We start from the raw sequence: 13,331 nt of genomic DNA, 5'->3' as shown, positions 1-13,331 counted from the left end.
CTTGTAGTGTACTTCAGTGTGCATATAATACATTTATTAAATAAAAGACGCTTTCGTGACGCCTTTAAGTACACTTTTAAAAGGTGCACTTTGTAATAACTATAATGTCATTATTAAATTACATGAAAGATGTACTTAAATCGTATTCAGGCGAGTCAGAAAAGTACTTATTGCATCAAGAATATATTGCATTTGATATAAATTTGTGCTTTTTTGTGGAGTTTATTATTTCTCGAATATGTTTAAAGCATGCTATTTCGTTTTTCACAAAGCTCGGTGTTGTAAAGATCTATTTTTAACCAAATATTATCCATCACTAAGACAAAGAGGTTACTCTTTATTTTAAGGTGTCCTTGTAACATTGTAATAATTATACATTACTAAGTACTGAATAGTATTATAGGTGGTTAGGGTTAGGATGAATTACTCGCATGCAATTATGCATAACTGAGTATTATTATAATAGCAAGTACATGCGGCGTGTAACAAGGACACCTTAAAAAAAATGAGAAAAGGTATTAAACAACTAACGAGGAAATGCCGTGTCAATCATCTTCTTAAAGCCGGGAACACCAGCCATATCAAGCAGAAATTCAAATGGAAAGCAGAACATTTTTGTAAGATCAACAGCAAAGGTCAGGGGCACTAAAGGTCGTGAACTTCGAGGAAATGGCTTTATTAGCTTAATAACAGCTGCACATCAGATAGCAACGTCGCGAGACACAACAATGGCTTGATTTTAAGGTTTAGTATTTTTAATGGATTTATTTATTAACCCTGAACACGCAGCACCATCCTCGCACTAATGAATTTATAATCACGATTTTTTTTCATGAGCTTCACGTTTTCTTCACTGTGACTTTTTCCCTTTGACCTCCCCTCCTTCCTACATTCCTGTCTCGTCTCAGTATGACAAGAGATGACGAAGTGAGCTTCGGAAGGAAATTCAAAGGCGGGGGTCTTTTGGTGATGGGGGGGGGGTGTACATGCTTGGGAGCCTCTTTCATTTTGATTTAGGACAGTCAGGAGAGCATCCAAAACGGCTTGTTTGCCGGTGCACGGGTCTGGCAGCACTAAAAGATTCGTCATTGCTCAGATGTGATTAACATTTGACTCCGGACTAATAAAAACGAATGACGGAGTTGGGGTCAGAGGGTTGAGATCAAGGCTCGTAGGACGTCCTCTCGATTTCCAGCCGTCCAGATTAATGGGGCCCCTGTGGTAGGAGCAGCGAGTGGCTATTTTTCAGTATCACTTACTCAGTGAGGCCTCTGAACCCTTAGGCCTCGGTGCGCTGCCCACCTGTTGCCCCATTAACCACTAATGGACCGCACAACCGCCCGCTTGCAGGGGAGGGGCGACGCAAGGGTGAGTCCGTTTTGTAGTGTCTTTGAGAAGCTATTTGTAGTTGACAAATAACTTGACGAATGTTCACGAGCCTTCTCCGGTGAGATTTTAGGTGAAAATGTAAATGAGTTGTGTTTGGGAAAGTGCATTTTTAGGTGCTTTAACTACGTTTAATATTACGGTGACTCTTCATTTTACAGTTACACCTATTAGTTGCTTATTAGCATGCATTTAACTTAAACATTAGCAATTCATTAGTGCTAGTTAAGCACATATTAATGCCTTATTCTACACGACCTTATTCTACAACTAAACTTAACAACTACCTTACTAACTATTAATTAGCAGCAAGTTAAGAATTTATTGAGGAACAACTCGTAATTAATAGTTAAGGAGTGTTACCTATTCTAAAGTGTTACCTATATGGTTTTCACAATTTTAATTGTTTTACAGCTCACTTAAGTAATCACCAATTAATTATTAAAAATGTACATCGGTCATTAAAAAATATATAATAATTCAAAGATAATTGTCCCACGATCTATGCGCTTAAACAAGAACAATAAGCCAGATTTTTTAGTTTTCTGGCTTCTGTTGTCTAAAATGGTAACACTTTGTAACCATTTGTTAACATTAGTTAACTACATTAATTAACAATGTTTTTACTGCATTAGTTAAAATTTTTGACTACATTAACATTTTTTTTTACCATTTATTTTAATGCCGATTCAAACATTTACAAATAGCATACCTTTTAAAAAATACACTTATAGTCTAATGAAAATTAACCATGAGTTTAGCTTATAGTTACTATACCATAGTTTAATTACGGTGACCACAAATGAACCATGGTTTTGCAACAGTGGTTATATTGGAGACACACAGTATAGGCCTATGAACATACACATGACACTTTGCATTACTTTATATCTGGTTCATAGTAATCCAGAAGACTTTTTTGCTATTTATAATTTAGTGTCTTTGTGCCAATTCGTGCCTGATCGAACGGTATCTTATCGGATATCTCCAAAAAAAGCGAAAGACGTAACTCAGGGGAAAAGAACGGTTGAATAAATTATGTTATTTTTGTTTTCTTTATGCAAAAGAAATTAAAATAAAAATTTGTGGCGTCGCAAAACTGAAGTTAAGCCACTGAAGTCACTGAAGGTGTTTACTGACGCCATGTTTCTGGACATGGATCGTTTCAGCTGTGTTGCTGTATATGGAAGGCCAGACGGCCGATGTCCAAGATTTCATCAAAAACATCATGACTTGTGTTTAAAAGATGAACGGAGGTCTTATGGGTTTGTAACGACATGAGGGTGAGAGATGAACGACAGAACTTTCATTTTGACAGAACTAACCTTTGACCCTCACTTGACCGTCAGTGTTTAGAAAACATTCAATACTGTATAGAACATAAAGTTGAGAGAACTTGAAAGCTTAAGGTAACCATGCTTCAGCGGATTTGAGAGATGCTTGAGAAAACCCAAAACATCTGTTAAATGCTAATAGATCTGTATCGTTTTTATTAGTCAGGTTGCCATCTGTGGTTAAATATAGACAGTTTTACAATATATGCAGCAAAACTACATTTAATATATTTTAATATGAAATCTTGCAATATATATTTTTTCAAATTGACAAACCGTCTCAGTTTTGTTAGCTTTAGACTGCTGTACATACTGAATTTGTCAAATAACGAACAACGTGCTGTTTCGTCGGATGTGTGAATCACAATCATCTTAGCCTCTGTAACATTGTTAAAAAGACACCATATGGTTGTCTGTCATCACCATTTCAGCGCCTCTATTTTTAAACTAATTGTCTCAGAATGTTTCTTAATCTCATATCTACATCCGACAAAGATTTCTCATCTTCCCCCGGTCTTCACATTGAGTTGAACAGCTCACGGACAGATTAACGCATCCTGCAATGCATCTTTGAATTCATCTTTAATCAAGAGTCAGAATTAAGTATTGTTTGGAATTAAGGTCAAATGGAGATGTTTTTAGTCACAGTTCGGAAGAATGAAGCACTGCTTGTGCATTTAATATTCTCATTCTGATGCGTTTTTGTTTCACAGCAACTTTTTTACTGCAACGTGTGAAAGTGCGGGCCTGCCGGTGACCAGTTACAACCGGCTGCCCGAAAATGCACAAATATAAATCAAGCCAAGCTTCGTACAATATAACCTGAGATATCAAAACAGTAAAGCAATTGCTGGCCGTCAGGAGGCCGTGGAAGTCCCTTAAATACAGGTCGAACTGCACAAAGCAGCCAGAAGATGGCAGTGCCACCTTCACAAAGCCTCAGATTTCCGTCCCCGGTGGAAATAAACACATTCGCAAAAGCTGCGGCTCATGTTTGTTCATTTCCCCGCGGAAATAACCTCCGCAAAACTAATATAGCCCACTGTTTTTTTTTTTTTTTTTTTTTACCGGCTCTTTAATATTGTTATTTTACTTGGTTACTACTTTGGTCGAATTTTGAGTTGTATACATTTTGGAAAATGTAATAGGTTTATCTTTTTGGCTGATACTTTATCTTTGATTGGTATTGTATTAGGTTTTCATGTTCACACTAAGGTCAATGTGTCTGATTAGACAAATAAAGGATGCGGCATCAAATAGTGACTGATGCACCCATAATTACAGCCGCCTAAATGGCAAATTAATAAATGAATAAAAATATTATTTTGCCGTTTTAGTAGGCTATAGCGTGATTCGTGCGTGCACGACGAATATTGCTTAAAGAAAAAGTGCACTCCACATCCCCGGATGATGGAGGGGGATGGGCTATTAGACTCAGATGTTGGATGACAAAATAATCTTATATAATAATTACACCAGCCTGCTGAGCGCACACTGCATAGAATAAGTGCATAGTGTGTCATTTGGGACAAAACCTATCTCTTGTCACTCAAGCGATTTCATTCAAGATTGTGTCATATGCAAATACAGTTGAAACGGTCATACTCAGATTAGGGAAAATTAAATAAATTAAATCATTTAAAAAATGCCCAATACCGCATCTTGCCTTATTGTTGGACTAACTCATTTTCAATAGTTTCAACGCGTGTCAACGCACTGTTTTGCGGATTTCTTCAGATACCAGGAAAGTTGCTTCTACTGTACTAAGTCATGAATATTTAATGATGTAAGAACCGAGGCTGTTTATGATTGGTTATCTGTTGCTAAACAACTGTGCATTTTAGGGGTTAACCCCGGTAAAGCTATATGCTCTAAATCAGAGTTTCATGACATGTTGTTCTGCTGCTGTTTAAGCAAACATGGTTAAATGTGTTGTAAAAAACCTAGTTTTTTTTTTTTTTTTTTTTTTTGTAAAGGTTTTTTTAAGCCACGAGTGAACTGCACTGCAAATTAAACGCCACCCCTGCATACCTGTCTGTCCACCGAACCAAATGAAAAAGGCGCCTGGCCCGCACATTGATCATGTGTTTAAAAAAAGAAAGAAAAAAGACTACACTACCCATGGTGCACCGCGCTCGCGTCGTTCCGCTGCTGTCACTTTGCCGATGTGAGAATCGCCCAGCAGCATCTCAGCCGAGCAGCAGCGCAAAAATGCACTGAACTACGCATCTTAGGACATTTCCACCCTCTTTCGGTTTGCCATGAGGGCGTGTGATGGAAATAACGGGGATGTTCGCACCGGATTACGTCCCTTTATTTTGAGAGAAATGCGGATTGTTTTGCACTCGAGGTGTTAACGCAGAAAAAAAATACAAAAATGAAGAAGCAATTCAATCGGATGCGGCAGCTCGCCAACCAGACTGTTGGCAGGTGAGCTCTATGATCTTAAATACGTTTTACGCCACGACGAAGTTTATTCATTATTTATTTACTTATTTATTTTTTAGAAAAGAATCCCCGACTCGCATACATTTTCCCATTCAAACTTTCGCTGTTTTCTAAATATCTCAGTGCGTATTTCATCAACATTTTTAGTAGCCATTACCACTAATAGCGTCTAGCTATTGCGCAATGCATCTTAAAATAGCTTTATGCGTTTCCACACCCGTGCAATGTTATTTAAAAAAGGCATGATTGGAGGTTGTGCGTGCATCCGTGTCTTGTGCGTAACGGGTTCACTGCAGAGGCATTTCTCCCAGCATTATGCTTCTCGGAGGTTCCCCATGGCACTGACACTACACCCCCTGCACGAGCCCCCAGGATGCGTTTCCATCAAATGCAGCCTAATGTAGCATCGCTGTATCAGCTCACGTTGATCTGAACGAGAGGTGTGAGAATGACATGCCTCTAGTGCCAGCTGATGCGGATGGATGCGGATGAGAGGAAAATGGCAAAGGCGCAATGTTTTCATTGCACACTGATCTCTGGAAAAAAAAAAGAGGAGGAGTTGGGTGCAGTACATCAGCAAGATCTGTCAGTGATGGAGAAGGTCATCATTGCTTCAGAAAGCGCGGCTTCGAATTTCCGAATCCAGCGCATTATAGTGCGTATTGCAGAAAAGTTGCTGCCGATTTTTTGTTTTTTCCTAGCTTGCCCCATTTGTCTTGTTTATGCAGGAGTGGGTGTGCGATGCTTGACCTTTCACGTGTTTGGATTGTTCTGTACCTCTCTTCTTGTCATGCGCAGGGTGTTGTTAAAGGCCAGAAGGTGTGTGTCGCTATCGGGGGCAGCTCCTTGCTGGGTGATCATTCCACGGTGTTGTGGGTCATCGTTTCAAATCTGTTCTCGGTGGGTGGGTAGGGAAGCTTCTCTTTACTGCCGCTGGCTGGCATCAGCGGGGCAGTGGAAAAATGGCAAGCCGAGTTCCTCCAACCCGGTTCCAGCATTGCTCAGGGCATGAGATTGTGTGTGTGTGTTTGTGTGTGTGTGTGTTTGTGCGTAAGCCCTGTATTAGTATTCTCTACCTTTCCCTGGTAATGTCCAGGGAACTGTGGCAGCGGCCCACTGTGGCATTCTGTCTGTAGCTGTGCGGTAATGAGAAACAACATGTTTCCTAAACAACACAGTGTCCTGACTCATTAATAATATGTTCCAGGGCCTGGGAGGGCACACCGGCCTGATGTTGCTTTACAAAATAGACTTGCATGTTCCTGTCATGTATTAGAAGCAGAGTCACATCTCCCTATATCAGCTGAGGGTTGCACTTCGTGACCTTGATAGACTAGTGCGGAGGTAATGCAGCGCGAGAGACCATCCATGACTCCACGCCACTGACTTTTTTATCCACCAGTTTTCTTTGCGAATATTTAAGGTCAGCATGAAAACGGTTTAGATTTTATTCTCTTAATGTGTGCCACCGATCTCACTGTGAACCATTTTCAATGCATAAACGTATTTTGGGCCAAATTTGAATTTAAATGCCGTAAGTTGATATCTCTCTAGATATGTATGCAGTCGAGCCAATCGCATTCAGATCTGCCTTCATTTCAGTATTCGATGATCGCTTTAAACGTTAATATGAAACGGAAATGACAATAATATTTTGATGCATTTTCAGTTATTTGGTCATTTTCTTAATTTGACTAGTTTCTGATGAACATATTAATACAAAATCTTTATTTCATACTGACAAAACATCAGACTAAGATTCAAAGCAACATTTTAAATGAATAACCTATCATTCAGAAGTTTGGGGTAGATGTTATTATAATTTCTTTTTAAAGAAATGAAACGTGAATTGAGGCAAAAATAGCATTTTAATAGCATTTTATGATGTTTATGATGAAACAATTTGTATTTAAAATAACTAGTTTTTTTTTCAAATATATATGTTAACTATAACTTTATGTTCATCAAGGCATTCAAAAAAACCTTTCTATAATAGAATTTAAGCAGCCCAACTGTTTTTAACGTTAAAATTACATTTCAAATTGTATTCAGTACAACCTCGCTTTCAAAAACGTTACTAAATGCTGACCCCAAACTTAAATAACAGCGTTATTCAAACCAAAATCTGATTGTAATATATCATATACACTAAATAGTTAAATGCATAGAAATGCATTCGTGTTGTATCTAACCGCCGTTTCTATAATCACGCTGTGCTGCGGTACTGCAGAGCCCTACTGTATACATTTGTATTTATGCATTTGACATTTGTCCAGATGCTTTTATAGCCGTGTCCTCCATCCTCCCTGCCGTTTTCATTTCTCATCATTGGTAAATCGCATTTCCTCTTGCCCACTGCGATGAAAACGACCCCCCCGCTCTGTGCGCGTATGTGCATTTACGTTTATCTGGCTCAGGGGCCAGTGTTTGCGCTCTTTCTCCGTGTTCTCTTTTGCGAATATATTTATAGTCCTCTCATTCATGTTTTTTTGTGGCAGTGAGCGTCTGTACGGGTTTTTGGTGGGGCTGTGCACTGCCTGTAGTGTTTTCTCTCTCAGGAAGTACGGCAGCCTCCCTCTTCCTTCAGAACTGCCAGCTCGTTGTTACTGGGAACAACAGTACGTTGTAAGTGCTTATGGAGTTGCGTGTGTGTGTTTTTTAAACGTCAGCAGAGAGCACGGGAACGGCGTGCGTGTTGATTAATGGCCCTGCGTTGCAAACATGCTCGCACAACAGGGAGCGCCCGCAAGTTTCAGGGAATCTTTTTTTATGCATACACCGAAACAGGCGTTCGTTCATGCAGAAGTTACATTTTGGGGGTCCACGTGTTTCAAAGTGCAGGTTTTTAAAAACTATATTATGAATTGGCGAAAATGCACAAGCTTTTCGTACAACCCCCCGATCTCGCCATTTTACGAGTTTGGCTGATTTGGACGAATTCTCACCTCTAATTCTCAAATTCGATACGATTTTCGCTAAAGAGCTGCGAATTCGTATGAATTTGGATAAATGGCTTACACCCTAAACCTACCCATCGCTGGGATTCAGGCAAATCAAATGAGTGTGGTCGTCAGATTCGTACAAATTAGCCACCTCGTAAAATATTCACGACTTTGAGATAGCATTTGTTATATATATATATATATATTCACAGACTGGCTTAATTCATAATACAGCGTTTTAAGTCATTTCTCATGGATCCGTGTGAACAGGGAACGTTTGACAACAACGCTGTCTGTAAAAACGCAGAAAATTTTTTTAGCACGTCGTCAAATCACCATACTCTTAGATATGAATCCACACCTGAGTAAAATTGGGATTGGATCTCCGCAGAGACGTTACCTTGTGGTAAACAGCTGTCACTAGTACTCATGGTGGTTTGGAGACAAACGATATGTCAAATGCCTGTGAGGACATAAAGTTCCCTATAGTTTGCAGAAAATCACACCAGTTTCTTACGATCAAATTGAGGCTCATTGCGCATGCTGTAAGCTCTCATTGTTTGTTAGCTTTTTCCATTGAAGCTAAAATCTGGGAACAAAGTGTGCTTGATTTAAATTACTGAGATGAAACTGAATCTGACGATGTTTTGTTACACGTTCCTTGAATTGAGGCAGTTTGAGAATAAAAGGTATGGTGAGTGAGGTATAAAAGGGTCAGTGCTCTTTATCTGCCACTGTAATTCTAATCTGACTGAAAAACAATAGAAGTCAATGGAGTTTAACTCACTAGTGTCCTTTTCCGTTGAAATCTCCTTTGAAATGCGTGTGAAGATATACCTTTTGGAAAGGTTTTTCAAAAGTGCCACGTTTTTGCCAATGCAACCAAAAATTTCAAGCTAGAAAAAGTTTATAATGACAGCGCGAAAGTGTTTAATGTGAATCAATCAGTTTAAACCATTTCATCTCTAGAGACACAATTTGATTTAATAGGTTTTTGTTTACATTTAAACTTTGATCAGTTCACATACATAAAGCACGTCAAACATGAAATTAATGTAACATAAAATTTTGTAGTAAAACAGTATTCTTGTGCAATTACTTTATTTTCTCGCAAAAGGTACTTCAAAAATATCCAAGTTTTATTTCCAACTACAAAATAAAACAATTAAGAATAAAACATGCTTAACATGTTGATTAAAATATATTCATTGTCATTTGTGTCCTGAATATGTGTCTTATAGATTGGGAGGACATGGGAGTAATTAAACGCATTTAATTTTTTTTTACATTTTTATTTTAATTCAAAATTTTGCCATCACAAGGGAAGCAAATATGTGCCATCTGCGACATATTATTTTTGCCAAATTCCAAGCCAGCATCCCAGAATGCATTCTGTTGACCTCAGTGAACAAAAAAAAAGGGCGGAATTGAGAAACTAATAAATAAAAATAAATAAATTCATTCAATACAGATGAGCGACGATAAGAATGGTCCGTTTCATTGAAAAGTGATTGTGTCATCCGATATTTGCGTGTGCTGTGTTTATAACATGCTAAGAGTGTTGAGCTGTTAACATTTTATGAGTTCGTGTGGTTAGATTGCTGCTTTAGAAGATAGCTGTCTATGTAGGCAGTAGACAACAAGGCAGCTCACTAGAATGGAGCATTTTGTTCTTCTAATATTGGCTGGTTTTTCTATACCGATAGTCTATTTCCAATATATCCAATCCAGTGGCTAAGTTAATGCACTGTTTTCTGATGTCGCCATTCTTTTCCTTGAAGATAATGTGGCTCCCCCAGTTTATAGATAATTTTCCGGTGCTAAAACGTGTCCTAAAACACAGGCAGTGTGCCGGCCTGGGCTCGGAAGCCGAGTCTTTAGCCCCGCTACTGTAGCTCTATCATTAGCCTAGCCTATATTTGATGTAAGTCAGAGGGACAGTGTCTTTTTTCAGACATCATGGCGTCTCTTCGTCTATGTATCTGCAGTGGCCTAGTTTTTAATTAGCTGGGAAACGCTTCTATAAAGAGGTCCTCCTTCTCTTCTCTCCTCTCCTCAGCGTCTCTGGGGGCGCGCAGGTGTGCGATGTCAGCAGCGCTAAGACTAAACTCAAGGCAGCTTCTGGTGTGCGTTCACCGGTTACCGGTGATCAGTCCCTGATGTGAGAGACAGGGGATGACTGATGGGAGTTTTTCACTGAACGCAGCAGGGGCCACCTACGTTTTAAGCGGCCGTACTTATAATCTTCTGGAAATCATTTTTCCTGTCACTTTCTGTTCGAAAATACAATAAAGAGCTCTAGACCTTTACAGTAATTTAAACTTGGTGCAAGATGAATGATGGAATAATAATGTGGCAACAGGACATCTGATTCAAAGCAATCATTAGGCTTTTCATAAAGCATTATGAATTACATTATATCGGATGATGGAATAGAAAACTATAGATTGAAGTCTGGTTCTAAAATAAATATCATGTGTCTGAATAACTGATTAGTAATTAGTAATTGCATTTGCAAATATATTGAAATGGAAAAAACATTTTAAATGTGAATAATATTTCACAGTGTTGCCGTTTAAACTATTTTTTACTGATCGTTACAAACCCCAAATATGTTTTTTTTGGGATGTTACTCATTTGAGTCACTGTTAAAGTCACTGTTAAAGATTGACCATAGTTGCCATTTTTAAAGTAACAGAAGCTTTTCTCATTGGTTGACAAATATATAAAAGACGTTGCAGACCATTCTATGGGAAAATGATGAATTCATAACCTGAAATTGACAAGACAAGTAAAAAACTGTGTGTTTTCAAAGCAGTTCACTTCCAGATGAATCCTGTGATGACATCAAAAAGTAACTTTTAAAGCGTGATTGATTAATATAGCGCTTTGTGATTGTTTTATAGATCAGGGAACATTCCAGAACGGAACACCTCTAGCGTCGGATCCTTGTAGCCACCAGAATCTTTTCTCTACCCCCTTTTTCTCTCTCGCTCCCTGCTCTTATTCCAAAGCCCAGGCCTTTTGAAATAATACTCGTTGCTGTGCAGTAATAGATGTCTGTAGAGCAATTAAGGGCAGGCGGCCCCTCTCTAATGCACGGTCCAATTACCCGAACGAATCCACTGTTTGGAATGGACAGTCCTCTTTCGTACTCATTGTCTCTGTCAATCTGTCTCGCCCCTCTGCCTGGCTCAGAAACACACACTCTGAAGCCGGAATACATTACCGCTGAGTTGGCACGCAGGCTTCTCATGACGTCCTTCTGACCACAAGCAAGCATTTGCAGTCACAAATCGAACCCAGATTGACTAGGGTTACCGAGCAGAGACTCTTGCTTTCTGGATGTGTGAGACTTCTCAAGGCTGTGCGTCAGAGCGCATGCCCAGTGAAACGAAGGTAAAACTAGAGGCAGTATAATGAAGAACGGACCGGGCACTGGGAAAAAGTGCAACGCTCAATATGGCATCCGTAAGAAAGGAGGATTATTTATTAGATTTCCAACCAGGGACTAGAAAGCAGAATTGAACAGTAACGATGTTAAACTTTCCTCTATGATAACTAGCAGCGCTAAAACACAGCAGATTACGAGTTTATAAAAATGCATGCTGCTCCTTAGCATTTATTTTTAACTTGTACATTTTGACATTTGCGTCACATAACTAGCTCCGTTTTTATGTCACTCTTTCTTTTTGTTAACACTATCAAACACGATAGAGCCCTAATTTTCAGTGGCACTTACCAGCTATTTCATTTTCAACCTGCTGCAATGCATACAGCATTGAATCTGTCTCATTTGTCTGTTTCGTTTTAAACCGAACACATTTGTAGCGACAGTCACTGAGCATTTCACTTTCAGAGCGAACAAGCAAGCAAGAAGTAAAGTAATGGCATTTCGAAGAAATGTCGACACGGGCACATTTTACCTGCCTGATTTCAGAAAAACTAAAATTACCATAATTTTCAAATTTGACTTTATCGGTATTTTACTCCATTCAAGTTGAAAAGGGTTGTAGGTTGGCACTTGTTTCCTACAGTATAGAAAATAGCTGCTGAAGGGGTTAGCAAAGGGTCCGCAAAATGGACCGACATTAAATGCTAATACTTTTTGTAGTATATAATATTTTATATCAATTCTGATGAAAAAAAAAATGATTATAGCTTTTCACTATGATGTGTTTTCGATGTATGGGCACTGCTATAAAGGAAGGGTAGATGATTTGGTTCGAAAACACTTTCTGTTATGCTGCTTGCAATTATCAATGAGTTAAGTGGTCTAAACGTATTTATGTATATTTATATCGTCTGTGGAAGGGTTGGGACCATAAAATGTTCATTCAATCATATCCCTCATCCCTGAGGAATCTGAAGGGCTGTACTACCTGTCTGTTAGAACATATGTTATTTGCATACCTCTGCGCACTGTTAATGCAGACAAGATAAATCAGCTCTCTCTGTTGTTATTGTAATATTATGTGTTTTGCGCTGTAATGTTTTCTCTGTGAATGAGAGGCAATCAGCATTGCTTTCGATCTTAGACCAACACCATCTTTCACCGTTTCTCTGGTTAGCCCCTGGCAACCTGTGTGTTTTGATTTGTTTAGAAGAAACTTGGCTTCGGGGAGTGATTATGCAGGAAGGGTAGGATCTTATGCTTTCAAAGCTAGCTTGCTATCGCTAGCCCCAACTACATCCAACACTACCTTGGACGACCAGCATCACCAGAGAGACTACGCTCGTTGTCCAGCATTACCTGCCAACTTGATTTCGTTTTAATGTTGTGAATCACAATGCGATTACAGATTATGCAATGATTCAGTGTAACATCAACAGCATCGTGCAAAGCTTTTGCAGTCAGACACGCGATACACCTAGTAATTCACATGCTAAGAGCTTTTCAGTCTGGCATCTCCAACAACGGGATGTTGGATGCATCCAATTTGATCTGGAGTGTTAAATCAGCTTTGGTTTAAGGGGCCATTTACATATCGTGCTAAAAAACGCTTGAAAAACGCTAGGCGCGCCGCTTTCTCTTTTTTTTTCGGAGCGTTCCGGCACTCTCTGGAAGCATCTACCGTCACTAAGCAACCATGATCTGCGCTTTCCGTGAAGACTCTGAAGTTTCAGCATAGGATAAATGGATTTCCAGCACAAAAAAATCGCTTGCAGTAGCTTTGCTGCTAAATTGACTTTAAAACGGCTATCCCTCTACAGCTTTGAC

At 39.1% G+C, this 13,331-nt stretch overlaps 1 protein-coding gene across 1 annotated transcript in view; it reads left to right on the top strand.

Moving 5' to 3' along the window:
- Positions 1-4,887: 4,887 nt before the first annotated feature.
- Positions 4,888-13,331, top strand: part of arhgap44a (Rho GTPase activating protein 44a) — a 46,492-nt gene continuing 38,048 nt past the window's right edge. Inside the window, 1 exon segment of the mRNA XM_043234878.1 lies at positions 4,888-5,150. Coding sequence (XP_043090813.1) covers positions 5,098-5,150 — 53 coding nt within the window. The 5' untranslated portion in view covers positions 4,888-5,097.

The sequence above is a fragment of the Puntigrus tetrazona genome, chromosome 3, assembly GCF_018831695.1.
Source record: "Puntigrus tetrazona isolate hp1 chromosome 3, ASM1883169v1, whole genome shotgun sequence".
In the NCBI taxonomy this organism is placed as follows: Eukaryota; Metazoa; Chordata; class Actinopteri; order Cypriniformes; family Cyprinidae; genus Puntigrus; species Puntigrus tetrazona.
This window is presented reverse-complemented; position numbering and strand designations above follow the sequence as displayed.